The 25,182-nt window shown below is 46.1% G+C and overlaps 11 protein-coding genes across 11 annotated transcripts; 4 read left to right on the top strand and 7 right to left on the bottom strand.

Annotated features, from left to right (window-relative positions):
- Positions 1–27: 27 nt before the first annotated feature.
- On the bottom strand, positions 28–1,779 carry VTP01DRAFT_8461 (uncharacterized protein; the record flags this gene model as incomplete). The annotated part of the gene is made up of 5 exons (XM_069387585.1): positions 28–158; positions 231–322; positions 394–1,324; positions 1,381–1,503; positions 1,566–1,779. 5 exons carry the CDS (start codon positions 1,777–1,779, stop codon positions 28–30), a joined length of 1,491 nt encoding a protein of 496 aa, XP_069241339.1.
- Positions 1,780–1,994: 215 nt separating this feature from the next.
- On the bottom strand, positions 1,995–4,412 carry VTP01DRAFT_8460 (uncharacterized protein; the record flags this gene model as incomplete). The annotated part of the gene is made up of 9 exons (XM_069387584.1): positions 1,995–2,185; positions 2,259–2,340; positions 2,413–2,803; positions 2,874–3,228; positions 3,291–3,305; positions 3,390–3,494; positions 3,572–3,757; positions 3,827–3,887; positions 3,984–4,412. 9 exons carry the CDS (start codon positions 4,410–4,412, stop codon positions 1,995–1,997), a joined length of 1,815 nt encoding a protein of 604 aa, XP_069241338.1.
- Positions 4,413–5,628: 1,216 nt separating this feature from the next.
- Positions 5,629–7,019, bottom strand: VTP01DRAFT_8459 (uncharacterized protein; the record flags this gene model as incomplete). The annotated part of the gene is made up of 3 exons (XM_069387582.1): positions 5,629–6,279; positions 6,342–6,889; positions 6,956–7,019. The coding sequence occupies 3 exons, from the start codon at positions 7,017–7,019 to the stop codon at positions 5,629–5,631; spliced, it is 1,263 nt and encodes a 420-aa protein (XP_069241337.1).
- A 943-nt stretch (positions 7,020–7,962) lies between these two features.
- VTP01DRAFT_8458 (uncharacterized protein) lies at positions 7,963–8,286 on the top strand (the record flags this gene model as incomplete). Its single annotated transcript, XM_069387581.1, has 1 exon — positions 7,963–8,286. One exon carries the CDS (start codon positions 7,963–7,965, stop codon positions 8,284–8,286), a length of 324 nt encoding a protein of 107 aa, XP_069241336.1.
- A 615-nt stretch (positions 8,287–8,901) lies between these two features.
- Positions 8,902–13,280, top strand: VTP01DRAFT_8457 (uncharacterized protein; the record flags this gene model as incomplete). Its single annotated transcript, XM_069387580.1, has 15 exons — positions 8,902–9,104; positions 9,171–9,279; positions 9,360–9,688; positions 9,760–10,068; positions 10,130–10,259; positions 10,317–10,508; positions 10,578–10,714; positions 10,781–11,122; positions 11,180–11,412; positions 11,473–11,675; positions 11,731–12,001; positions 12,067–12,329; positions 12,387–12,765; positions 12,839–13,025; positions 13,082–13,280. 15 exons carry the CDS (start codon positions 8,902–8,904, stop codon positions 13,278–13,280), a joined length of 3,486 nt encoding a protein of 1,161 aa, XP_069241335.1.
- Positions 13,281–13,450: 170 nt separating this feature from the next.
- Positions 13,451–15,863, top strand: VTP01DRAFT_8456 (uncharacterized protein; the record flags this gene model as incomplete). Its single annotated transcript, XM_069387579.1, has 11 exons — positions 13,451–13,858; positions 13,916–14,048; positions 14,102–14,212; positions 14,270–14,544; positions 14,600–14,747; positions 14,803–15,164; positions 15,218–15,277; positions 15,333–15,445; positions 15,504–15,606; positions 15,664–15,728; positions 15,788–15,863. The coding sequence occupies 11 exons, from the start codon at positions 13,451–13,453 to the stop codon at positions 15,861–15,863; spliced, it is 1,854 nt and encodes a 617-aa protein (XP_069241334.1).
- Positions 15,864–15,965: 102 nt separating this feature from the next.
- Positions 15,966–16,601, bottom strand: VTP01DRAFT_8455 (uncharacterized protein; the record flags this gene model as incomplete). The annotated part of the gene is made up of 1 exon (XM_069387578.1): positions 15,966–16,601. The coding sequence occupies one exon, from the start codon at positions 16,599–16,601 to the stop codon at positions 15,966–15,968; it is 636 nt and encodes a 211-aa protein (XP_069241333.1).
- A 457-nt stretch (positions 16,602–17,058) lies between these two features.
- VTP01DRAFT_8454 (uncharacterized protein) lies at positions 17,059–20,729 on the top strand (the record flags this gene model as incomplete). The annotated part of the gene is made up of 5 exons (XM_069387577.1): positions 17,059–17,146; positions 17,274–17,741; positions 17,805–17,878; positions 17,940–17,987; positions 18,045–20,729. The coding sequence occupies 5 exons, from the start codon at positions 17,059–17,061 to the stop codon at positions 20,727–20,729; spliced, it is 3,363 nt and encodes a 1,120-aa protein (XP_069241332.1).
- Positions 20,730–20,954: 225 nt separating this feature from the next.
- VTP01DRAFT_8453 (uncharacterized protein) lies at positions 20,955–22,019 on the bottom strand (the record flags this gene model as incomplete). Its single annotated transcript, XM_069387576.1, has 3 exons — positions 20,955–21,520; positions 21,588–21,770; positions 21,839–22,019. The coding sequence occupies 3 exons, from the start codon at positions 22,017–22,019 to the stop codon at positions 20,955–20,957; spliced, it is 930 nt and encodes a 309-aa protein (XP_069241331.1).
- Positions 22,020–22,206: 187 nt separating this feature from the next.
- VTP01DRAFT_8452 (uncharacterized protein) lies at positions 22,207–23,771 on the bottom strand (the record flags this gene model as incomplete). Its single annotated transcript, XM_069387575.1, has 5 exons — positions 22,207–22,339; positions 22,413–22,525; positions 22,590–23,273; positions 23,341–23,535; positions 23,604–23,771. 5 exons carry the CDS (start codon positions 23,769–23,771, stop codon positions 22,207–22,209), a joined length of 1,293 nt encoding a protein of 430 aa, XP_069241330.1.
- A 337-nt stretch (positions 23,772–24,108) lies between these two features.
- On the bottom strand, positions 24,109–25,179 carry VTP01DRAFT_8451 (uncharacterized protein; the record flags this gene model as incomplete). The annotated part of the gene is made up of 1 exon (XM_069387574.1): positions 24,109–25,179. The coding sequence occupies one exon, from the start codon at positions 25,177–25,179 to the stop codon at positions 24,109–24,111; it is 1,071 nt and encodes a 356-aa protein (XP_069241329.1).
- Between the last annotated feature and the right edge of the window lie 3 nt (positions 25,180–25,182).

The raw sequence follows: 25,182 nt of genomic DNA, 5'->3' as shown, positions 1-25,182 counted from the left end.
ATTGACTAAAACCAGTGATTTTTACCACTATTCTTGCTGTTGTTGTTCCCAGATCTTTCGTTCACATTGTTCCAGCGTGGCCAGATTCGATCCCATCTTGTTCATCGTTTCCTGATATTCATCTTCTTCTACAGAGTCATAGACAATACCGCCACCGGCTATAAAAAGCAACCAACGAATCAATACTTGTAAATACACTCCTAACCCAGTCCACTATATTGCAATGTTACCTTGCAAGTATGCTACACCGTCCTTGAACACCATTGTTCGGATAGCAATGCAAGTATCAAGATCTCCCGAGTAGTCAAAGTGACCTACGGCACTGTCATGCAACAATTAGTTCAATATACTATACATGGATGAAAATACAAGAAAGAAAGAGTATGTGCTTACCCAGCATAGACACCACGTTTTTGCTTCTCCAATCCCCGAATGAGTTCCACGGCTCTGATCTTTGGTGCACCAGAAACAGTGCCTGCAGGGAAGATAGCGCGGAACGCATCGAAAGGTGTCTTGTCGTCACGCAATGTGCCAGACACGTTTGAGACAATGTGCATCACGTGAGAGTAATATTCGATCTGCATGAGTTTGTCGACCTTTACAGATTCGGGTTTGCATACGCGGTTGATATCATTTCTACCGAGATCCACCAACATGACGTGTTCGGCACGCTCCTTGGGATCTGCAAGCAGGTCCTTTGCCAAAGCTTCGTCCTCCTCTGGGGTCTTTCCTCGCTTGCGAGTACCAGCAATCGGGTGAGTATACGCGACACGGTCCTGCACCTTGGTGAGCATTTCCGGCGAAGCACCAACGACGGTAAACTCTTTCAAGTTGACGTAAAACATGTAAGGCGAGGGGTTAAGCGAACGCAAGTGGCGGTAAACGTTGAATGGGTGGAGTGAGGTTGGACGTGCGAGACGCTGGGACGGTACAGCCTGGAAAATGTCGCCTTCCTTGATGTGATGCTTCAATTTGGTGACAAAATCTTCGTAACCTTCTTTGCCGACATTCGACGTTGCTTTTTGGCCCAATTCAATGGGCGGCTGCGGGACAGAAGGTATTTGCGGTTCGTTCAGTAAGGTCATTGTGCATTCAATCTCCTCGACTGCCTTTAGGTACTCTTTCTTTACTGCTTCGGGATCTGTAACGTCGCTTCGAAAGTGTGATACGACGTTTGCAACGTGTCTTACACGGTCAAACACGACAATGGTATCGCAAAGCATGAAGATCGCGTCAGGAATATTGAGTGGATCGTCTAATTCGCCTTTAATGCTCGGTTCAAAGTACTGGAAACAATCGAATCCGATGTAACCGACGGCACCACCTAGGTAATTCATACATGAGCTTTGTCGTTACTCAATATTCATTTTTAAAACTGACCAGTAAATGATGGTAATCCAGGTACTTTGACGTATTTGATGTGTTCGAGTTCCTTTTCTACAGCTTTCAAGGGATCGCCTTTGACAGCTTCGTTCGGGCCGACCTTGACAATCTTGTAGGGATCTATTATTACCCAATGTCAAAATCTTAAGGTCCCACACTGCACGTCTCACACAATTTTTTACCGGCTCCAATAAACGAATAACGGCCAATGTTCTCGCCACCTGCAACGGATTCAAACAGGAATGAATAATCGCATCGGTCGGCTACTTTGAGGTACGCGGAAACAGGGGTCAAGTAATCGGCTTCGAATTCTGCGTATATAGGAATGGTGTTTCCTTGCCCGCCAGCGACGATCTGTTGTACTTCTTCCAGGGTAGGCCTTAATTTAAGCGACATGGTTCTAGTCAGAAAAAAGAAAGTGGTTGGTGGTAGTCCCAAAACTTTCAAATGAGTCAAGATTGCGCGCGCGCGCGGGGATTGATGATCAACCGACAAGAAGCTCATCTTTTTTAATCTCCAGAAAAGGATTTGATTATTACGAAATAAGTATGCTGATAATTCATTTCATGCATTATTAGAAAGAAAAGAACAAAACAAACAGCAAAAATTTTCTATACATGGGATATTTTTTGTTGTTGTGTCTTGCGGCCACCGATGGACAAGGATTCTGGTATGCGATATAGCTGGAATAAGTTTAGGAAGGCCATGGCAACGATCAGATAGTATACAAGGTGATGATCGAATGGGAAAGGAAGTCCTGCTGTGAGCGAGTATGACCATAGCGTGCCACCGATAGTTGGTGCTAGATACCATTCCAGTTACCGGTTAGTTTCACTCCATAGACAAGCTAACGTGCGATTAATGTTTGCACTTACCAAAGGCACGCACGAGAGCGAGACACGATTGAAGAATACCATTAACGACGCCCAAGTGTCGTGGATCCGCTGAATTAGTGACCTGAGGAAATAACGGTACAATATCAGCATATTTGACACATGACAACGTCGATTTCCCATTATTGATACTTGCCATGATCATTAGACTAGTAATCGACAAGCAGTTTGCAAAGAAGCGAATAAATATCAGACACATGTAGGCGCTTTGGAAGATTAGATAAACCGAAGAGCTGGTTGTCTGTGCCGCGTGGAAGAGCAGCCAAGCCTTGAGCGTACTGAGTTCAGGGAAGAGGATATACACAGGTACAAACAGGTAGCCAGCAATGCGGGCCATAGTGACTGTTGGCAGATATTGGTTGATCTTTGGATACAAGTAGAACTGGCAGAATAGTTGCTGGATACCGCCAATAGCAAGTGCTTTGGCGAACTCTTGGGAGTTGGAACCAAGTCCACCGGCGTAGGATGGCGCAGAGAAATAGAGAGGTAATACTTCATCCAGAATCATTGCATGGAATGCCCACACGCTGCAGCGACGCACATTGGTTTTATCCGTAAGCAAATTATATTACTTCCCACCATATTCTTTTCACTTACGCGTAAGCTGCAATTGTCATTTTGCTTGCATTTGAGAGCTTGAAAGCGGCCTTAGACTCTTCCTCCGACTCTGCCGGCGTTTCTCCAGCACGGACAGAGACGTGCGTGGACGAGCGAAGCAACGATCTTGTTTCCTCGACTTCAGTGCCTGAATAGTACTTGTAGGCCTTTCCGGAACGTTTGCGCTCCAACACGGCCGGATTGGTTTCCTTGAGACAGAAAAAGCCAATGACAAAGCCCACCATGGAACCTATGGATGCCACGAAGCAGGGCAAAAAGTATGGATATCCCTTGAGGAACTCATTGTCTCCAAACAAGCTCGGGAACTGTTCCGCCGGTTTGCAAAGATATCCGCCTTTTTATTCATGATTCATTAGTATACACAGAGCACTATGAATGATACATATGCATACGTACCGATGGTTGGTCCAGCTATTTATGAGCGTTCAGATATAGTTGATAAAATTTATTAGTACGACCGGCAGCATAGCAACAGGAGCTTATAGATAATCTTACCGATCATGCCAATACCCCAGCAAAAGCCGAACAGCGAGAACGCCTGTGCTCTGTTGGTTGCATCCGCCAGCTCGGCGAGAGCGCTGCGGGCGACAGCGGCGTTACCTACAATACGTGACGGAAACAGTCAGCTGCTGTGTGCTCCAACCCCTTAGTCGGAAAGCCCGACGACAGTATAATACCATTCATGATGCCGCAGAAGGTTCGGGTGCCGATAGCCCACCAGAGATTCTTGCTCAGACCAAAAGCTATAGCCGATATCGTGTTACCAATAAGTCCAGTAAGCAATATCGGGCGGCGACCGTGACGGTCTGAAAGTCTGCCCCACATCATGGCCGTACAAAACTGAGCCAAGAAAAACATCGAAGCTAAAAAATGTCATGCTTATTTGAATGGGATTGCGCATTTGGCTGCATCAATTTTTTTCAGCGACTTACTAATCCATCCGGCATACAACCCAATCTCCTTCTCGTCGTCAGAAAGCTTGAAATCCTTCAACTGATGGGGAGTATAAATCAAGAGGAAGAAGAAATGTTACATATAATTGATTAGTAACCATAGTACTTATAAGTTAGTCAGTCAGGCAAGTCTTACCATGAAATAAATGAATGGGAGTAAGATCGTGGATGTCAGGGGCTCGCTGAAAAGGATAATGCAGATAATGAACATTTGCATTTTGGGCAACGGTGTCGGTGAGTCATCGTTCTGCGTATATACGCTTTCTGGGTATTCTGGTGGGAGTCCTTCATTGTTCGATGTAGCAGTGGTTGTTCGAGAGAGCATATGGGTATCAAAATTGGTCATGTTCTCCGTCATGGAGGGTCTTTTTACGGACAGATTCGATGCAGAGGGCGCCATGGAAGTATGGTAGCTCGATGGATATCTTGGAATACTTGTGACTGAATGCCGTCTTGTTCGATCGATTGATTCGTCGTCTGTATCCAGAGCAGGATCGATGCTTGCACGCAAACTGCTGTGGATGCTTTCGGTGTAGCTTTTACCAAGAATATCTTGCGGATCCATGGGGGCGGTGTGAGTCTATAGAGAGAGAAACAGAAAGGTAATGCGCGCTCACACACCGTGGCGTCTAGGGGGGCTAAATACAAAAAGGAAGGAAGAAAGAAAAGAAAAGAAGAAGAAGGGTTCCGGAAGCGCCTTGGGGATTCCCGTCCCTTTATGTATGATTGCAGTCCAGGCTGCTGCGGGCAGCCGCGAGGATGCACGTGTCCTTGTGATATACATCAGGACTCAGGGACCGAACGATTAACAGGCAATGAGTCAACTTTGGAAGGTCCATAGAATATCATTGGATCACAACGGGGCCCTCCCATGAGATCAGACCCCCTCGAATTCCTTGATTTAAATGTACAGTAGTGTCAGCTGCAGGTGGTACTATTATTTTCCTAGCAACGCACACTTTTCATTATACTATTGACAGCAGCCGTCGGCAGCAGGGGATGCATATCAACATTTAATGACAAATAAAAAGGGATCTTAAAAAATCGATTTGGCATTAGCTTAGAAAGGGACAAAATGGTGCAATCCCCACCAGAACGTCGGCACTCCGAAATACAATACCCAAACCTCCGGTTATACACAACAACAACACGGACCCTCGGCTGATCCCACTCCAGCCATATCCATAATACAGACACACAAAGCAGGCCAGTTTCCGAATCTGGACTTGACCGCGGCAAACACGTATGCAGTGCGACGTGAATACAATAGAAGATCTTTTGTTTAGGCATTTACGATATACATGTCTCTCTGCATAGTTACACAAACCTACGTAGAAATCTTGCGCTTGTGTGTGCAACATGTTACGTATGGATCACGACGTTTTGCGTAAATTACAGATGTTTTGATTACACCCACACGGACGAGCCAAAAACCTTGTTTTCGGATAGGTGGCGCAGCATTCGCATACTTTTAAAGTTTTGACTGTGCAAATGCACGTACCGTCCAAACGGCGAGAAATGAAGTGTGGAAATTTAAGAGTACAGTACTACTAGACATACACAACTCTATGTATGTAATGCTCTCCTTGAACCGCCTATCATTCAATAGAAAGGATTAATTCATCAGTAATTCTAAAGCGCGCTCAAAAAGTGCGGCACTGCTGAAGAATGATGATCATGTTTGCATACGTAAAAAAAATCAACATTATTATTTGTAATCGCGCACACACGTCAAAGATCAGAATTCACAAGATGGCTCAGCTGCATATGCTTACGCCATATTAGAATCCTAAAGCAAGAACAATGCCTGCGAGAACTAAGGAAAGCGATCCGCTGAGACCAGCTGCAGCAGAATTGGCCTGGCCAGACTTGCTGTTCGATGAAGGCTTGCCAGACTTGTCCATGGAAGGAGCACTACCATCGCCTCCAGAGCCCTGGCCGATCGTCGGCTCCATCTTGCTAGCATCCATACCAGACTTGCAGCTCCAGACATTGCCCTTGACAACGCTAGTCATCTTTAGCTTCTTCTCAACTTCCGGGCATGGGAACTGGTTGCTTGTTGTCTGGACACGCATGCCTCCACGGATATCTTGCAATACAGGAAAATCGTAAGAGTCGAAGCTGCCAGCGAGATCAACTGTGCCGTGGACAGCACCAAGCTTGGGATATCCTCCCAGGGTCGTCAGCGCGGTGTTGTTACCAACGGAAAGAGCACCGTGAATGAGGTTGAGTGCCTTGAAAGATGTCTCGCTCAAGTGATCGTTGTTTTCAATGGCCAAAGTACCGCCAATATCTTCAATGCTATCCAATTCCAGCTTGGAGAATCCATTTTGGTGGAAGGAGATATCTGACGTCACGTGAGCAAGGGCGGGAAGATTGATTTCGCCTAGGTCGCGGAATGTAGCGCTCTGGATGGATACGAGTTGCTTGGCCTGCAATCCAAGGAACTTGTTAGACATGGCTGCTCTACAACAAAGAATTCATCCCCAAATACCTCAAAATTCATTTCATGACCGTTACCGGCAACGTACAGTTTGCCCTTGAGCTCCTTGGCAGGGAAATCAAACTTCTTCATATAATTGTTCTGAGCCAACGTGAAAGAGTTTAGGCTCTCCATCTGCAGACCTTCGATAGAGGCTGCCTTGACGTCTTCGATACGCATATCATCAACCTTGGAAAGTCCCGCAGGGAATTGGATCTGGTCTAAAACGGGAAGTACAGAAAGCGTCAAGTTCTTGACTTCAGTGAGCGATGGCATATCAAGCTTTTCAAGCTGCGTGTTATCAATGATTGAAAGTTGCCCGCCGACTTTCTTGAGATTCGGAGCACTGAAGGTATGTAGAGCGTCGCTGCTCTTGATGATCAAGTCACCTGTCATTTCTTCAACACCTTCCAGCGTAAGCTGACCGACGGGGCTCTTCTCCATGAGAATATTTCCCGTAAATGTCTTGCAGGTCTTGATAACATCAAGATCTCCTTGGCCGGTACCCGTGACATCCTTGCTGCATTCGGCGTGGGATTGAGAGCCTGATTGCTTTTGCGCTTTGACAAGTAAGAAGCATGTGAGCTATATATCATCAGATGGAAACACGCACGCGCATTTCTTACCTTGCGTCAAAGCAGCAAGCGAGATCAAGAAAAGAGTGGTTGCATTGGAAACCAACTTTACCATCGTTTAAGCAAAAGAGGAGCTAGCGAGAGAAAGGAAATATACAAGTTGTAAACGTCTTTTTGTAATGTAAATTTGTTGTTATATAAGGATCGGATGAGACAGAGCACCAATGAGCTACTACATCGTCGTATCCACAAATGAGGAGCATTTTTTGCTCAAATTATAAACTTATCCACCCATCAAACGCGGGGAATGGAACAGGAGTGAAGCCGCTTAGACCTTCACTTGTATTTTGAATTGGCGGCAACAATACGTTTTGGGCTATTAGCATCACCCTGCACATTCTCTCTGTCTTTCTTTTTAATCACATTGGATAAAGCAGTTTCAGTAGGATAAACCACTGTTTGATCTAGCATCTGTTAGTTTACAAAAATACCCGGTGTCGCATTGATATACAAAAAATTCAGCGACGGTCTGATGTTGGCATATACATACCATCCTTCTAGGAGAATTCAGAGCACAGAAATGGAAACGCGGGGAAGAAAAACAATTCATCTGATATTTGTATGTTTGCTTTTTTTATCGCAAACAATACGTTCAATATGTGTTTCGGCTTGGCATGGAACACGTTGCTACAGAGACAACAATTACATGTACATACGCATAATACTTGATCTGCTCTATTTACGCCGTCATGATAATGTTGATGTTATCAGGAACTGTATCCTACTTCATTCCGTTTATGGAATTGCAGGTAGCACTATCGTCGACGGGTGCTTGCCTCATATTATTGCAGGGAAGATGGCGTCTTTTCGGACGCATTCCGCACTTTTCATGTGATTTCACTAGTGTACCCGCACATTGGCTCATCTTTATTTTAAGCGATGGGTTGGAAGATGCTGGAAAGGTGTCCTTTTTTCTCTTTTTTTTTTTGCCTTTTCGCCGTCCCTTGTCCTCCTCCCGCCCTGTTTCTGTACTTTGTTCTCTATTCTCGCATATCACCATGTCCCCTCAACCGTTTTTGACCCTTAACAGCGACCACAGACACGATTTTGACTATGATTACGATAACAGCTCTGAAATATCAACACACAGAAACATCAGTTTCCTATATTCTGTCTCGGACCCGTCCGGCATTTCCACTGCAGAAATCCTCAAATGCAACTTGGACAATGGGTTCCTGGTGCTCAACGCAGCACAAGAGGTTGAAGAGCAGGATGCTGTTGATGCGCGAGACCGACTAGGCCAATCTTCGACTCACGAACCTCTCCAGCTTTTCTTGTATAGTCAGGATGAGCCGTTTTCTGACGAACCTGAGCAGTTCTAGGAAGAATAAATCTTTCTCTCTATTTCTATCTCTATCTCTATCTGTTCTCGTAGTATTGAAACGCTACAAATGATCGGAACTTTCCCAGGCTGTTTGAATTTCAGCAACCCAAGTCTCGCGTTATCGCAATAATGATAGTTGAGCTGCCGCCTTGAAATTAAAGTCTACACATCCATGAACGGTGCGAGGTGGGGCATTATCTATCATTTGTTTTCAAGGACGAGGAGACAGTAACAGACCTCTTGCTGACTCTATAGTAATTTTCATCGTCGGCGTAATGAGCAATGGTAGATCATCTCCTTAAATGTGATCATGCTTAATTATTTGGATAATTCAAGCTACCCATGTGTATAATCATATAAGTCGAATGAGGAATAAGGCACCATTCTTATTGTGTCTTCTTAACACAGCAGTCATCAACGATGCAGGCACATCCATACTTTGCCTCTTCGGAACAAAAACAAATCTATAACAATAGTGTATGACAATGAATTCATAGCTATCTATTTTATTATGTCTAGAATAACCAATACAAAGGCCTAGTTTTGAGCACAATGATGGGTAATCTTTGTTCGACATACTTAAGCGCAGCGCTAATTACCATAGGAGGCAAGCATGAAAATAGCGGTACCGTGGAAGGGGGGACTCCGCGGCATCAAAATCGACTTGCCTGTCTGCCCGCGATCACTCTTCTCCCTTTCGCGCGCGCGCGACATGACTTTATACAAATATGTTGTTACGGCGCAGAAACCAACAGCTACGCAGTTCGCTCTCAGGGCTTCGTTCACAGCTCGCGACGAAACAAACTTGATCCTGGGGTAACTAGGCATTTGCAGTGAAGTTTAAAGTTCTTTGTTACTGATCCCTTTGGAACGCCCTGCCAGTCGCAACACGCGTATCGAGATTTATACGTTGGAACCGGACGGTCTGAAACCCACGCTCGAATTCAACATCAATGGCTCGATCAGGGCAATGGAGGAGTATAAACCTCGAGTACGACGATAATTTCCCCCATTTGTTGTAAAACAATGGAATATGTCAGAAATCGAAAAAACTTAAATGTTTATATATAGGGTCGCGACAAGGCATCCATTTTCATAATGACTACACGCCGCAAATTCTGCATTCTGACTTTCTCTGAAAGGTCGAGGCAAATCCTGACTGAAGCAAGCGGTGAGATCATGCCTACGGGCCCACCGTTCCGTCTCGGCGATTTGCTTGGTTGCCTGGATCCAACGAGCCAGTACTTTGCTGTACGAATAAACGAATGCCTGATTTCTATCGTCACATCCGAGGCATTCACACAACGAGCGCTCAAAGAAATGTACCTGCGGAATGGACCCCACATAGAACATTTACGGCGTGGATTCCATGGAACTGTGCAACCACAGATTGACTTATCGTAAGGACATCTTGAAAACAAGACGAAAAAGGAAATCAACGCTGTTGACATGGAGACGTTCATTCATTCAGACTAGGATACAACCGCATTGTTAATATGACTTTCCTTCATGGCACCACGCAGCCCACGTTAGCTGTACTCTACGATAATTACGAAAGCCGAAGGCTGGTGGAAACTTTTGTGCTTAATCCCGAAAACAGGGAATTCGAGCCGTCTTCCAAACTCATAGAGGACCTCTCACCTGCCGACGGCGATACGACTCTTATTTCATTGCCTCTGCCGTTAGGAGGAGTCGTTCTTATCGGTCGTTCTACCATTCGATATTTAAGTCCTGGACGCAAGGCAAAGGCGATCAGCAACAAAGGCTGTGCTGTCAGCTGGTTGGTTCTGTTTGCTTAGGTTCCACGATGATGATGATGAAATACTAACATCTGTATCTAGTTTCACAATGCTAACAGAGGACGGCACTCGAATACTATTGGGAGATTGCAATTATGGAGGGTTGTTCCTTCTTAATCTTGTCGTCTCTGGCCGTTACGTGGAATCTATGAGCATTGTCAAGCTGGGAAAGGTGATTTATGCATTCTTATGTTTCTCAAACTCTGTACTGATGCCTGCGGTGGAAAAGGTATCGATTCCCTCATCATTGGCATGTCTCGACAACGATGTCATCTACGTCGGTTCTTCCTTTGGTGATTGTCAAGTAGTGCATATACGGAACTGCAGTGTCAATAATATGGACAATGTCCTCAAAGTCGTGGAAGAGTATCCCAACTTAGCACCCGTGCATGATTTTTACAATGCCGATGTGGATAAGCAGGTTCGCAGTGCATTTTCTCTTTTACACTGCAGAGGGTGTATATTTTGCTAATAAATTGCACTGCGACAGCTTATTACATGCTCCGGATTTGGATACGACGCTGCACCTCGCATTATCCGTCACGGTGTTGGATTGAACGAGCTTGCGACAAGTGAGATAGGTGGTGTTTTAGGCATTTATACGCTCCGGCCATACTTCGGATCGAGGTAAAGAGATCGTTGGAAAACAAGAAATCAAGACGAGGCAGTTGCTCACCACCAATTCTTTTGCAGCTACGACGACGTTCTTGTATTTTCTTTCATCAACGAGACCCGGGTGCTCCAATTGCATGATAGCGAGATGATCCAGCTTGATACCTACTCTGCGTTTGCCTTAAATGAACGGACGCTAGCAACTGGAAACGTCTTGAACGCTGGAATTGTGCAGATCACAGACAGGTGCGTCATTTTAATGGAAGTTGGCGTGCACGGTAAACTGCTGGATGTCTGGCAACCACCGGATGGATCAAAAATTGTCGTTGCAGCCCTCAATGCATCGCAATGTGTTATATCTTTGGGCTTCGGAAGATTGATAGCTCTCGCATTTCCGGGCGGCAAGAAGATACAAGAAGCTGGGTAGGTTAAATATCCCATTTTTGAGAGATCGTTTTCTAATCATTAATTTCGAACCAGAACAACCAAGCTGAGATACGATGTATCCTGCATTGATATCACACCATCCAACTCCCCTCGCGATCCCGAAACTTCAGTGGTAGCTGTGGGTGTTTGGAAGAAAATAGGAGTACGGCTGTTGGCGTGGCCATCACTTCAAGTGCTTGCTGCAGAAAATCTATCAGGTGTTGCAGTTCCGAGATCGCTCCTGATGGCAAAATTTGAAGGAATATCATATCTCCTCGTGGCTATGGGTAACCGTTGATCGATACTATCTGGAAGAAAATAGGTATACTAAGATGGTACTTGTATAGGTGATGGTGGATTTTACAACTTCAAGCTCGACGATATTAACGGTCGACTCTGGGATAAAAAGCGGTCTTTCCTCGGTAAAATGCCTATATCGTTAGGCATTTTCTTTTCAAACGATACCATGCACGTCTTTGCAGCCTCTGATAAACCGAGCGTAATACATAGCCGCAACCGCAAACTTATCTACTCGAATGTTAATGTCAAGGTATGCAAAAATGCTGCGGCGGAAAAAGATTGCCTGCTAACTACCAGTACCGCAGGATGTCCGATATGTGACATCGTTCAATAGCGCAGCATTCCCGGACGCTGTCGCCCTAGTTACTAAAGATTCACTCGTCATTGGTCAAATGGAAGAAATCCAAAAATTGCATATATCCAAGATACCCTCCATCGACATGCCATTGCAAATAGTACATCAAGAGCCATCTCGAACCTTTGCGATTCTAACCAGCAACTTTTCCGCGGGTCCATCACCTAGACCAAACGACATAACTAGCGCCATTGTGCTCCAAGACGACCAGAGCTTCCAGAGTAAGCGATATTAATGGAAGAAATGAAAACTATAAAAAAAGTGTCTAATGTTTTTATCTTTCTAGTTCTCGATCGAATATACCTGAAATATCTAGAACATATATTGACCATGACAAGCGCCGTTCTAGACGTTGATGGCAACGAATACTACGTGCTGGGCACTGGTAGTCCGAACAGCGAATTTGAGACGAAAGCAACTGGTCGCATAATTGTCATTAGTGTAACACCAGAACGCAGACTCAAGGTGGTGGGACAGGTTAGAACCAAGAGTATGGTAGATTGTGTCACACCTTTCCAGGGCAAAATAGTCGCTAGCATTGGTTCCACTGTAAGAAAATCTGCGCAGAGTTTGCTTACTTCAATTCAATTAACGTTTGCTTTACAGCTATGTCTTTACGAATGGACTTGGGACGCTGAAGGCAACGGGAATCTAAAGATGGTTTGCTCACACAGTTTACCAAGCTACTGCAAAACCTTGGCCGTCGACAAGGATGTTATCGCTGCAGGCGACTTGGTATCTTCTCTGGGAACTTTTCGATATGATCCTCAAAAACAAGTATTGCACCAAGTTGGACGGGATTTCGAGCGCAAGGAGATAACCGCCGTGGCGGCTTTGGGGAATAACCTTTACATAGGTGGCGAAGAGAGTGGCAATCTGCTTTTGTTCGAGCTGAAGCCTGCCGACAAAGAGAAAGAACTGGACGAGGCGCTGGAGATTGTTGGCCAATGGAATTTTGGTGACAGAATAGTACGCTTCAGACGTGGCAAGTATTGAGAAAATCCAGGGCGGAAGAGGGATAAGAGTGAAATGTATATAAATTAACAAGGTCGTTGTAGGATCCTTGGGCACAACAACGACGGAAAACGTGGGCCGATCTGTAGCACCATCCCTGGTTTTCTGCTCAGCCAACGGGTCCATAGGCGTCATCGCTGATCTGACCGCTGACTTGTACAAGTTACTGTCACAGATGCAAGACAATATGAATAGGATAGTACCGGCCGTCGGCGACCTAAGTCACGCAGAGTAAGCGATTGTAAAACCTAAATGTTGGATATCAAGACTAATCGCAAATATTCAAGGTGGCGAAACATCTCACTACCGACGGGTGAAGACAACAGCAGGCATTTTATCGACGGCGACTTGATCGAAAGCTTCCTAGACCTGACGCCTCAGCAAATGCAAATGGTTGTAGACGGCCGTAACGGAGGTCGTCCCCTAGAAAAAAGTGTAGAAGACCTATGTAAAGTTGTAGAAGAGCTTATGAGTGTACATTCATAATACTACTCTTGTAAATATAGCCCATTTGGTGTACGTTGCACACGAAAAAGTCAAAGTGCCCCGTGCGGTGACTTTAAGAGAGACACCACCTCCGCTCCCTTTTGCCCTACGCTTAACCCCTCCGTCGAAGCAGCACACACGCACACAAACACGATCGCACCTCTGCAGCAATGTCAGTCGCTTCACCCGAACAGCAGTCGTTTGAACTCGCTGACTCGCCGTTGTCACCATTGTCATCGCCGTCATCGCCAACTTTTGCTGACGGGTTTCCGTCGTCGTCAGCGTACGACCAGCTAACTCGGCCAACTGTTTACAATGTTCTGCACTCGACAGACAATCCACCTAAATATACCGAGAAGCACAACCACCTGGTGACAGCAGGCTGCTCCCACCTGGAGCAATACAAAAAGCAACGTCAACAGCTTCTGAGTGAGCTTGACTCTGTGTTGCTAGACGACGACGATCGCTGTGATCTCTTTGCCAATTACCAGGCGCTTGTACGATATTCATTGACCTGGCAGAAGAGCAAACGACAGTCAAATTTTCCACAAAACGGCAAGAAGCGAAAGCATAAACAGGTAACCGGAAAAGTGTGGATTACTGTATTTGGATGGGACCTCAATGATGGGATTAAGTTACCATTGCCTCAATGCACGACCTGCTCTGATCCTCTATCCCGATTACATGTTTGCTTGCACTGCGTATACATGGGATGTTGGCAAAAGGGACATATGCGACAACACATGAAGGAGAAACAGCATCATTTTGGTAACGTTTTTTTACATTGCCCCATCTTGAAACCGTTCTGACTTTTTGTAAAGCGATGGATTTTGGACGCAGGACTTTGTACTGCAATCAATGCGGCGACTATGTCTACGATGCAGAGCTTTGTGATCGTATTTTGCGACAAGAATGGCTCATGTCCGAAACGAGTAAGTGCTGGTACGGATGGTGTATCGTCGTTACATAAGCTGGATCGTTACGTATAGAAGGTGCTCGGAGGAAGAAACCCAGGACAGCCGCTTCCAGCTGGGAGCCGTCAAGCCAGGAAATAACTACAATCATCAATAACTCTGTGGTCGCTTCGTGCCAGGGCATCCGTGGGCTGTGCAACATGGGCAATACTTGCTTCATGAATGTCATACTGCAAAGCTTCATACACAACCCTTTGCTCAAGGCATATTTTTTGAGCGACCAGCATAATCAACTGCGGTGCCAGATAAAGCACTGTCTCTGTTGTGAAATGTGCAATTTGTTCACCGAGGTGAGCTCAAGTCGATTGAGGACCACGCTGTTTTCGATATGCTAATGCGATGCAGTTCTACTCTGGCCGGAAAGAACCGTATGGGCCTTGCAGTTTTCTGTATACAATGTGGATGAGTGTAAAGGAACTGGCCGGTTACGCGCAGCAGGATGCGCACGAGTTCTTCATAAGTGCATTAAACAATATTCACACCGGATGCGAAGGTTTGTCTGTGAGATATGAAAGATTTAAAAAGATACCATACTGATCCAATGGAAGGGCACACAATGAACGATTGTAAATGTGTAATCCACAAAACATTTGCTGGTTTACTGCAATCCAACGTTACATGCCTTCGATGCGGCAATGTCACGACAACTGTCGATCCTATGCTAGATATCAGCCTCGATTTACGTCCATCAGAAAAGAAAAAGAAAGTGACTCCGTTACAATCAACGGGCAACGCAAGTACATTAAATGCATGGTCTAAAACCGAAAAGGATGGCCAGGAATTTTCTGCTGCTAATTCTGCTCGAAGGTCCAAGGGCAACACATTAATGGACTGCCTCGACAGATACACGCAGCCAGAAAAGTTAGGTCCAAACGTATACAGTTGCGGAAAGTGCGGAAATACGTTCCAGGTATGTCTTTGCAACGCTTTACTTCTCCTGGATGGATCTGACTCGGGGTTTAGGAGGCAACAAAGCAACTGTCAATAAAGCGGCTACCGCCCGTCCTCAGCTTTCAGCTGAAAGTAAGTAGAGCTATGTAACTTTTGGATTTCTTAATACTTATCTAGATAACTACAGCGCTTTGAACATCGAGCTTCTGCTAGCAAGATCGAGACAAAGATTAAATTTCCTGTGGATTTGGATATGACACCCTACACTGCGCAGTACAAGGAAAAGAAGAAGGATGTTAGGTAAAAAGAGGTTGTTGCAAATGTACGACAAGATACTTACATTGCATGCCTGTCACAGCCAACGTGATGTCTCGAACCTTTATACCTTATTTGCTGTTATCAATCACCAAGGCAAGATGGATACAGGACATTATACAATGTATACAAAGAGTCGTGATGAGGCAAGTATAGTACTCAATGACTAGCTCGGATGGCAAAAGTCTAATATATCTTTGTAGTGGTTCAGGTTTGATGATCATAATGTAACTATGGCATTCCAAAAGGATGTGCTGGATAGCAGAGCGTAAGAATGTGGTATAGAAAATCACATAATTTATTGTCACTAATAATTGCAAATTTTAGATACATGTGCTTTTACATCAAGAAATCACTAGACTATGAAGCCTCACTTGAAGACGACATTTTCGGTTTCAAGTGAAAAGTTCCAATTGTCATTCTGTACATAAGTAGATTCCAAATAAATGAAACCAACTTGGCATTTTCCCTTCCACAGAATTTTAAATGAGACGATGTGACTTGCTCAGCGTTGCCTCGTATAAGCATTGCCGAACGCGGCCTGCTGCTGTCCGTACATTGTCTGTTGATGATTGGTTTGCTGTTCTTGCATTGATTGCATCCACGAGAAAGCGGCATCAAATAAGGAAATGTTGAGTTGTTGCTGAAGCACGGCGATTATCGTAGCGATCACGGCAATGAAGAACGTAAAGCGAACAAATCCATATATCATGCGTGCAATCGACCGGAGAGTAGCCACGACTATGCTGAAAATAATGTATGCAACAACGAGGAGTATCGCAACGGTTAGGATGTTGGACTGTAGCGGGAACTGGGTTACTGCTGTGTAATATTGGCGCAGGGCAGGTGGAGCATACTCGTAGGCGTTGCGACCGATCTTTGACAGATTCTCGTAGACGCGATCGGGAGGAAGTAACTGGATGTTTGCATGCTGTAACTGCTCGTAAATGAACCCATATATCTTTCCAAGTGTTTGGAAAGCCACGGCTGTGACGTTGTTCAGCGAAGATGCATCCATTTTGACACCGTCGATTGCGCGCCGGGAGAGAAAGAGATACAAGGAAGAAGAAAAGATGCTTCCTCTCGTCGTTCCTGACGCCACGTGTACACCTGTAGGTGACACCGACTCTTGCTGCTCCATGGAAATTGGAATTCACCTCAAAGAACAAAGGAAAGTTTGCACCACAACAGTATGCATCCAAAAGTGAGTAATATCATGCATATAGAACGCCTCCTTATGTAAGAAAACCTTTATTCGTTGTCTATGTGGAATGAGTTGAATGTGTAAGGGTGGTCATGGGCTAGATGTTGCTCCCCGTACGAAAATTTGGAAAACCCTGCTGTTACTTGGCCATCCATATCTGGATACTCAATTATATTCACTAGAAACAGGAATGCATCCTGAAAACTGATACTTTTTCTTTTGGATCAGAAAAACTAGCGAGGAAGAAGGGACTGCGAATTTTGTTGCATTAAAAAGTTGCGCGGTGTTGGTCTCATTCTCAGCTCGTCTTTTGCTCTTTCCGTTTGACCCTTTCCGCATTTCCCTTTACATTTCCCAAGCAGTTGCTTTACAAAAGTGCTGCCTCAACAGACATATGTCAGGAGACTTAACTTCAACTCCAGGACGATTTATTGCTAGCAACAGAAAATTTTCTGGATCAATGAATCCCGGTCCTCCTCAAGGTAATTGTCAATCGATGTACTTTCTGTTCACCGCGATTGCCGCCAGCGGGTGATCTTGAGTGCAAATCAATGTGAGGATAAGAACGTCACTGGCGACTCGTTTTTGACTTTTGCTCTATACATATAGGTACCCGCGGAACGCACGCACGGTCCAAGTTACTGACGAGCAAAGTCTCCGCGCCTCGACCGATCAATCTACCTAGTTTACGACGAGAGAACGCTTCTGGCGCTGAGTCGTCCACGTCAGCTTCATCATCTCCAGCTATCCAGAGTACGGGATGGGGATCTCCTGCTTCGTCGCCTTTTGCTTCACCTCAACAGCAATTCAAGCAAGCCGCCGTCTCTGACAACAAGTCAGCACCCGCGGCTACAACGACGGCTGGTACATCAGAACATACATCGCCGGTGCTGACGAAAGCGACGACGAGCACTGTAGCATCTGCAGCATCATCTAAAGCTGCATCTGACGCCTTTCCGAAATCACCTGTTTCATCTCCACAGCAGCCACGTGCTTGGAGCACCGTCTCAAATACCAGTAAGCCAATATCTATGCCTTCTTCTGCTGATTTCCCTGCCACGTCAGAAACCACGCACCGTAAGTATTAGCAGGACCTGAAGGAAGTTTCCTGTGCAGTAACTTGATTTCTCTCTTCATCAGCTACAGCCGATCCAACCAAAGAATCGAATGAAGATTCTAAAAAGGAGACAAACAAAGACGAAGAAAAAGATCAGGTAATGTAATCTGTCAAAATATTATATCAACTTTTGAATGTACGCTAACTCTAGGCTTTAGTCAACCGAACCCAATGCTGCTCAGACGGGTAATTTGGATTGGGATGAAGTGAGTGCCACGCTGCCTTTGGTATACCGTCTTTGTCTTATACTCTCATTATTATAGATCGTTCGTCAAGATTTGGAGTCGCAGACCAGCCAGGCAGGATCATTCGATCGTGCGACTTCACCCGTCGAAATCGTCTCACCTGAGGACAGATTTACTGAAGATTACGACCGCAGCTATCCTCCTCAGATTCGTCAGACAAAAGAAAGCGATCAGCGTCAGGCTCCCGTGCGTAATGTCTGGAGAAATTCTTCTGCAGATAATTCACAGGGATCCACCCAGAAATGGCACCATTTCGAGCGTTATTCCGGTAGCGAGCGTCGCCGATCCTCTGATAGAAGTAACCGCAATGCAGGTCATCCGCACCGTGACTTTGCTGACACAGATCGCCGTCGATTACGTAACCATTATGATCGTCGACCTAGCCAAGAAAGACGGTCAAGCTTCCAGCCGACTGTTATTTTACAATCAACCCGTCATATGAAAGAAGCTCCAGCTAGCCAACCAGATGACTCTGACAGCGGCTCACCGATCAATCGACCTACAGAAATTACTACTGCACAGCGTGAGGTGATGCTGACAGCCGCTGAACGTGCCAAAAAGCGACGAGACGAAGAAGAAGCAGAATACGAAGCGGCGCGTGAGAGAGCTCGCAAAAAAGCAGAGGCCCTGGCGGCTGCGATGACCGAAAAGAAATCCCCGGATTCTTCTTTTAAAGCTGAAGCGACTGCCGAAAAGCCTGCAACTCAGAATGGAACTTTGACGGAAGAGAACGCGAAGTCACCTGTCAGCAAGGATGCTAAAGCATCCGAAGAGAGCAAAACAGATGCTGCTGAGGATGTCTCAAAAGAGAGAGTTTCCAAGGAAGAGACTACAAAAGATCAGGCATCGCCCTCACGGCCTTCATGGGATAAAAAGAAAGCGTCGACCGAATCAATCAAAGCTTCAGAACCAACGTCAAAGGAAGTTGAGAAAAATTCAAAGGCAAAACTCGATGAAGAAAGCGAAAAGTCTACTACTATACATGAAGAGAAAAAGAAAGAAATCAGACATGCAGAAGATTTACAGGACATTATCGACGAATCTAGACAGGAGAACGAAGATGAAAGACGCTGGGCTGAATACGTCAATGATGTTCGCGATAATAAGGATTCTCAGCAGCAAGGTACAGGCGGAGCATCAGCTTGGGCAGCGTATGCATCAAGGTTACAATCTCAAGAAGCAGCCCGATGGACGAGCCAAATTCGACGTTACGCAGCAGAGAGAAATAAGGATCCTGAATTCTACGAAGACTTGAGACCGAACTACCTGCATCAACCACTATCTCGCCCTACGCGTTCAACGCAGCGCAAAGATGATAATCGTGGTAGACAGCGTCGCGATGACAATCGTGCTGGCACTCGTCGACGTGATAGCAAGAACACTGCTGACAAGCAATCATCCATCTCTGAAGTTGAGAAGGCAGCTTCGACGCAGGAACCTGTTGATCAGAAAGAGTCGACCACGACGGATTCCGATCTCTCTATCAAAGAGACTGCTGAAACCATGAAAACACCTGAGGCAGGAAACAAGGAAGTTCCAAGCGAAGCACCTAGGACTGAAAAGAAGGAAGCTCCAAGCGAAGAAGATGTCGAGCCTTCCACAGTAACTGAAAAAGTGCAGGAGTCTGTCCCTGCTGAGGAAACAAAGCCATCCACGGTCTCGGAATCCAAAGAGCAAGATAAGGATACACAGATCGAACAAGCAGTGCCACCTGTAGAGAATGAGGTCCGCTGCCAGGTTCCGGTACAAAAATATTGGACACGATCAGAGCGGCAAGACTTTATACAGAAGCAGTCCAGTCCTATCTTCCCATATTCATTGGTCATCCCAAGCAAGCCCGATCTATTAGCATTTACATTTACAGCGACCGAAGAATCAACAAGTCTAGATGGCGTATCTGAAACGATATCGTCGGTAACAGTAACACAAGAAGCAGCATTGAAAGATGATGGATGGGGACCTCCTCCTTCCAATGAGTCCATAGCCAAAGATGACGCTTGGGGCTCAGAAGCGGCAAAACTGACAGAAGAGAAAGCAACAAATGCCGATACATGGGAAGCTCCTTCAACGCAAGAAGCCGCGACAAGCAATGATGGTTGGGGAGAATCTCCGACAACGGTGAAGGAGGATGGGTGGGGGCCGGCACCCTCGCAACAAACTCAGGAAAATAACACATGGACGTGGTCTTCGAAAGAGACGAGGGATAAATCGAGAGACAAGCCGGTAGAAAACGGATGGGGCCATCCTCCCGCGCGTATGGCACCGATGATGTGGCCGTACCGGCCCGCATTCGCACCTGGAGTTGTACCGCAAATGCCTGGCTTTGTGGCTCCAAAGAGCAAAATGCGAGGAGAGAAAGCTCAGGTTGAAAGACGAGACTCAAAGCAGTTATCACCTGAGGCCAAGCCGTTCACTCCAACGTCACCCGAGGCAGTAACACCACCACCCAAGGATACAAACCAAGCAAACACTAAGCGCAAACACCAGACATCTCCGTTTCCGCCTTTGCCGCCATGGAACAGCGCTTACCCCATGCTCGTATACGCTGTACCTATGCCTCCGGGCGCGACCAAGGATGCTGGAAAACCTAACGGCATGAAAATGCAAGGGATACCCGGGTTCACTGCTCCACCTAATAATCGAAACTTAAACTTCTACTTTGTACCTGCTCCGCCGCCACCTTCGTGGTATCGCAAACCGTAACTGAGAGTTTAATTTCTCGGTTTCTTGCGATGTGTATAATAATAAATGCATTGTAAATGTTGCGTTTTCTTGCAAGTTTACTTTTTGAGAGTGTTGCCAACGATTGCTGCTTGCAATATAAGGAGGCATTGAGACAAGGAGGCATAGATATATTATGAAGCAAAGAAATCTTTGAAATTGCTATTGTTTCGGTTTGCCAAACGAAACAGTCTACAGTAAATAAATCTAGTGGTCGCTACCTTGTGTATCTAGAGACGTAGCTTGTTTGTTGGATGCCTGCTTAGCAGCGGAGCCTACATCTTCCTTGTTGCTAGTGATTCTTCCCATCTGCTCCTCCGACGATGGTTTCTCTGCATAGCCGCGCTGCTTTCCTTCGGGCGCATCATCAGTTCCCTGGTTGGCAGACTTCTTCGATCCAGACTGCATGCTTTCTTTGTGGCCAACGACGCGTTCTTGCTGTTCTTGCTGCGAAGGCGGGTCTACAGTGGTACGTTGCTTTCCCTCGGGGTGGTCGTTCTTGCTCGTTACTTTTTTGTCTTGTTCTTGCTTTTGACCGGTTGGCATGTTTAGGACTGCGCGTAATTGTTCATCTGGTTCGTCCTCCTGCTGTCTCTTTTTCTCCCTGTAATCCTCGCCAGAGTATATCGAGATGCCGGCAGACGCAAGCAGGACTGCGATAGTTGCTGCTTGCGCGTACATACGCGCTTGCACCACTTTTTGCTGCGTTGTCATATATCTGTTTGAGAACGTATATCCGAGCGCACCGACCATGGATGCCAGCCAAGAGAACCCTGATGATCATTATTGCGGGGTTAGGAGCACCCCTGCCTTGTGTTTACATATCATGACAACACTTACCGATGACAGACCATCGATGGTCATTAATGTAGCGTATCGCACGGTCTTTGGTGCTTAGCTTGTTGAGATCTTCAACGGGGACGCCACGCCGCTCGGCCATCTCTTCATCCATGTATCCTAGTTCGCGGTTGACGTAGGCTGTTCCCGCACGGTCCGCTCCAAACAGGAAACCAGTCGTGCCAGCTACAATCATCATTTGTATTAGACATCGCTTAACGGGCAATATGAAACACTAAATGCTGTTGATATACCGGAGACTACGAAGGAAGACTGCATTGGACGGCTAAGCGCTCGAAAGTTTGGAGACTTCTTGTATGTAAAGAACGTTGCAACAGCACCCAAGCCGACACCGATCAATGCACCTTTGAACCCGGCGTTTCGAGCGACACGGTCGGCTTCTTCTTGTTGCTTTGGTGACAATTCTAGACGCATGGTTAGGGATCGAGAAAAGAAAGTGGAAAAGAAGAAAACAAACACGAAGGCGAGGTTAATGTTGACTGACGTTCATGCGGCGGAGTTCGTGCACACTCTCACATCATGCAACCATCATGGAGGACGACGGCGGCGGCGGCAAAATGGCAGTCAGACTTAATATTTAAAAAAGACTTTAATGGTTTATTTATTCTGTAAGGATAAATTTATAGAAGGTTAAATGCTTGTTAGAATATGCAAAGTAAGAAGCGGCTACGCAGATAGCAACAGTAGATAGCATCAGCGGCCATCGCAAGGAACATGGTGGGTTATCATTTTCTCTAACGAATTCTAAATATGTTATTCTATGGGGTATGTACGTTCCAAGTCTTGTCGTGGCTAATTGATACTTACTCTTTTGAATTGAGAAGGTCCAGGAACCTTGAACGGAGAAAGTCTTTACCCTTGGCTTTTGCGATCAGCCAGTCGCCGAGGGTGAACCAAGGAGTAGCAACGACGCCTTGTTTCTGTTTAAAATGACAAGGTGAGTACACGTCCATCTTTACGCTTGCAGTCTGGATCTTTTAATACCTTGCCAAATGTAATACCGAATATGTCTGGACTCGGTTTCCATTCCTTGGGGGGTTGCTTGCCGTTTAGGGCATTCAGCAGATTTGCCAAAACAACAGGTATGTGACCGCGCTGCTTTGCAGCCAACTTGACTTCCTTCAAGTCTGCCACGTCTCCCAGGACATATGTGTTCTCCCATCCTTCGGCATCGACTTGCAGCGTGGGCTTGACACGCACGTACCCATTGCTTGCAACCAGGGAAGGATCAAGAAAACTCGTGTTTGGCTTGACACCGAATGCGACAATGACCAGGTCTGCATTGACAGAAATACCATTTTTGGTTGTGAGCGGTCCGTCAGGCACGAAAATGGTAGTGTCCTTTGGGACATTCACTCGATCTCCCATAATCAACTTGACACCAGCGTCTTCCAGTTTATTTTGCAACATGATCCGCGCCTTGTCTGGTACATTATCCTGCAGCAACTTGTCTCTCGATCCCACGAGGGTGATATTCTTGCTACCTTTGCCGTAAACATCCACAACTTCGCCAATGAATTCAACGCCGACAGGCCCACCGCCGACAACAAGGATAGACTTTGCCTGCTGGATCTGCTCGCGGATCTTGGTTAAGGCCGCCATGGAGGCTTCATAGTCATCTGACGGTGCCTTAAAAGGAGATGGATACGCGCTACCTGATGCAATGATCTATTGTGGTAAATATGTGGTCAGCGTAAAAAGACTCCTTTTTTCCGCACATGGATATCCAGCTCACCGCAAAGTTGAAATCAATTGTGCTTGAACCGTCAACTTCGCGATCCAAGTGAAGCTTGTTCTTTTCGAGCTTGACGGCAGCGGCGTGAATAACACGGTTTTGGGGCTTCTTGAAAAGGTTCGTGTACGGTATCATGATTTTGAAGTCCTGGACGGCAGCTCGTGTACTACCAATGGAGTGGTAGAAATGAGTTTTCTACATAAGCGTTTTCAAACGTCAGTGCTGTTGATCTTTTAAAACAAAAAAGACAGCGAAAAACGTACCTTTTCTACAAGCAGGATACGGCAGTTGGATGGTGCTTTCCGTTCCAGCTCTTTGGCAACGTTGCTTCCCGCATAGCCGCCGCCAATAATAACGATTGTCTTGTCTTGGGCTTTAGTCATATTCGTTTGATGTGATAGTTGGATCAGCCGATATAGGAACAAAGGCATCTTGATATTTATACTCCCAAGACGTATACATTTTAGGAAGGCTACGCAAGCGGAGCGGTAAAACTCTGCCGCGGTTATCTGATTGGAAGAATAAGGCTCTTCGCAATAATCTGCGGTGGATCTGCCACTTCGGCTCTCGGTCGTAAAATTCTCCTTGTCGTCGTGCCTCTGCATAATTATCTGATGTTACAAAACTCAATGAGACAATGCAGCCGCAAAAACATGTCAGCCTTTATTACTAAGCAAACTGATCATTTACTGCTCGCGTATACTACATATTAATCTGGAGGAAGCAGCAGATCAAATCATTTGCAAGCTCAACTATGATGATATTCGTTCACTCCTCCCTTTCTTTTTCAAAGATAATCTTGTTCGACATATGGGTCGATAACAGGTCTGCCGCTGGTTGCAGCAGCTCATCTTGCAATGATTGCTCTGGTGAAGACTGCTCGCGGTGGCTATCCTGAGAGCGAAGCCTGGGTGGTGACGGCGGAGAGGTTGGTTGTTCAATTACTCGTGTTTGATCTTGTTGCTGCTTTGATTCCTCTTGCTCCTCCTGCGTTTGTTTCTGCTTCTGGACTGCTGCCACTTGTGCATCCTTGACAATCGCATACTCTGTTTCAGTCATCACTTCAAAGCAGTCTTCCTTGTGGTGGTCGTCCAAAACACAGCAATTCTCGCAATAAAGGAAACATCTTTTCATCTGGACCGTGACAAATCCCAAGCGGTCTGAAGCACGGAGTGCAATGCCGCCCTGTGGACCTGTGAGTTTCGGGTAGTAGCCTTCGAGGATGACAGTGCCGCTGCCGTCGTACGTGCCTTCAGCGTCCGTGCGCAAGAAGATATGCTTTATGTTAACATCTGCGAAGCTACTCGTTACTGCTGGAGTAGCGTTGGATTTGGTGGCGGCTGGAGGTCTGTCCAGCGCACACTGAGTCAGTTCACGGAAAGATTCCAGCGCATCCTCCGGCGTTTGCAACGCCATATCGCGCACGCCAAGCGCAGTGAACTCCCTGGTTGCGCAGACGGTCGACTGTGGAAGGACCGCGTGCTCACCGTAAATAAGTCCGTATTTAAGTGCGTTCTGGCGTGCTTGCGGGTTGGCAAACAAAACTTCGACGATCCAGTCCTGCCGCGACTTCATTTCATACAGCTGTGCCCGGATGTTTGGATCGTTGAACAGCTCAACCGATAGCACTTGAAGCTGCAAGTCTATCGCTGTAACTTGCCGCGCAGCCGCGATCTGATGCTCGCCAAAGTGTGCCTTGATAACACTAATCGCTTCCTCTGTATTCTCGACTGTGCGTCCGAAATTGAACACTACCGTGTCTGAACTACTTGACAGTCGCCACACATCGAACCGCTCTGCGCATTTGATGCCAGGAAACAGGATGTTGCAACCGCTCATATT

This window comes from Rhizomucor pusillus, assembly GCF_041956525.1.
Source record: "Rhizomucor pusillus strain CBS 183.67 unplaced genomic scaffold VTP01scaffold_5, whole genome shotgun sequence".
Lineage (NCBI taxonomy): Eukaryota > Fungi > Mucoromycota > Mucoromycetes > Mucorales > Lichtheimiaceae > Rhizomucor > Rhizomucor pusillus.
The sequence above is the reverse complement of the archived record's forward strand: the minus strand, read 5'-3'. Positions and strand labels throughout refer to the sequence as shown.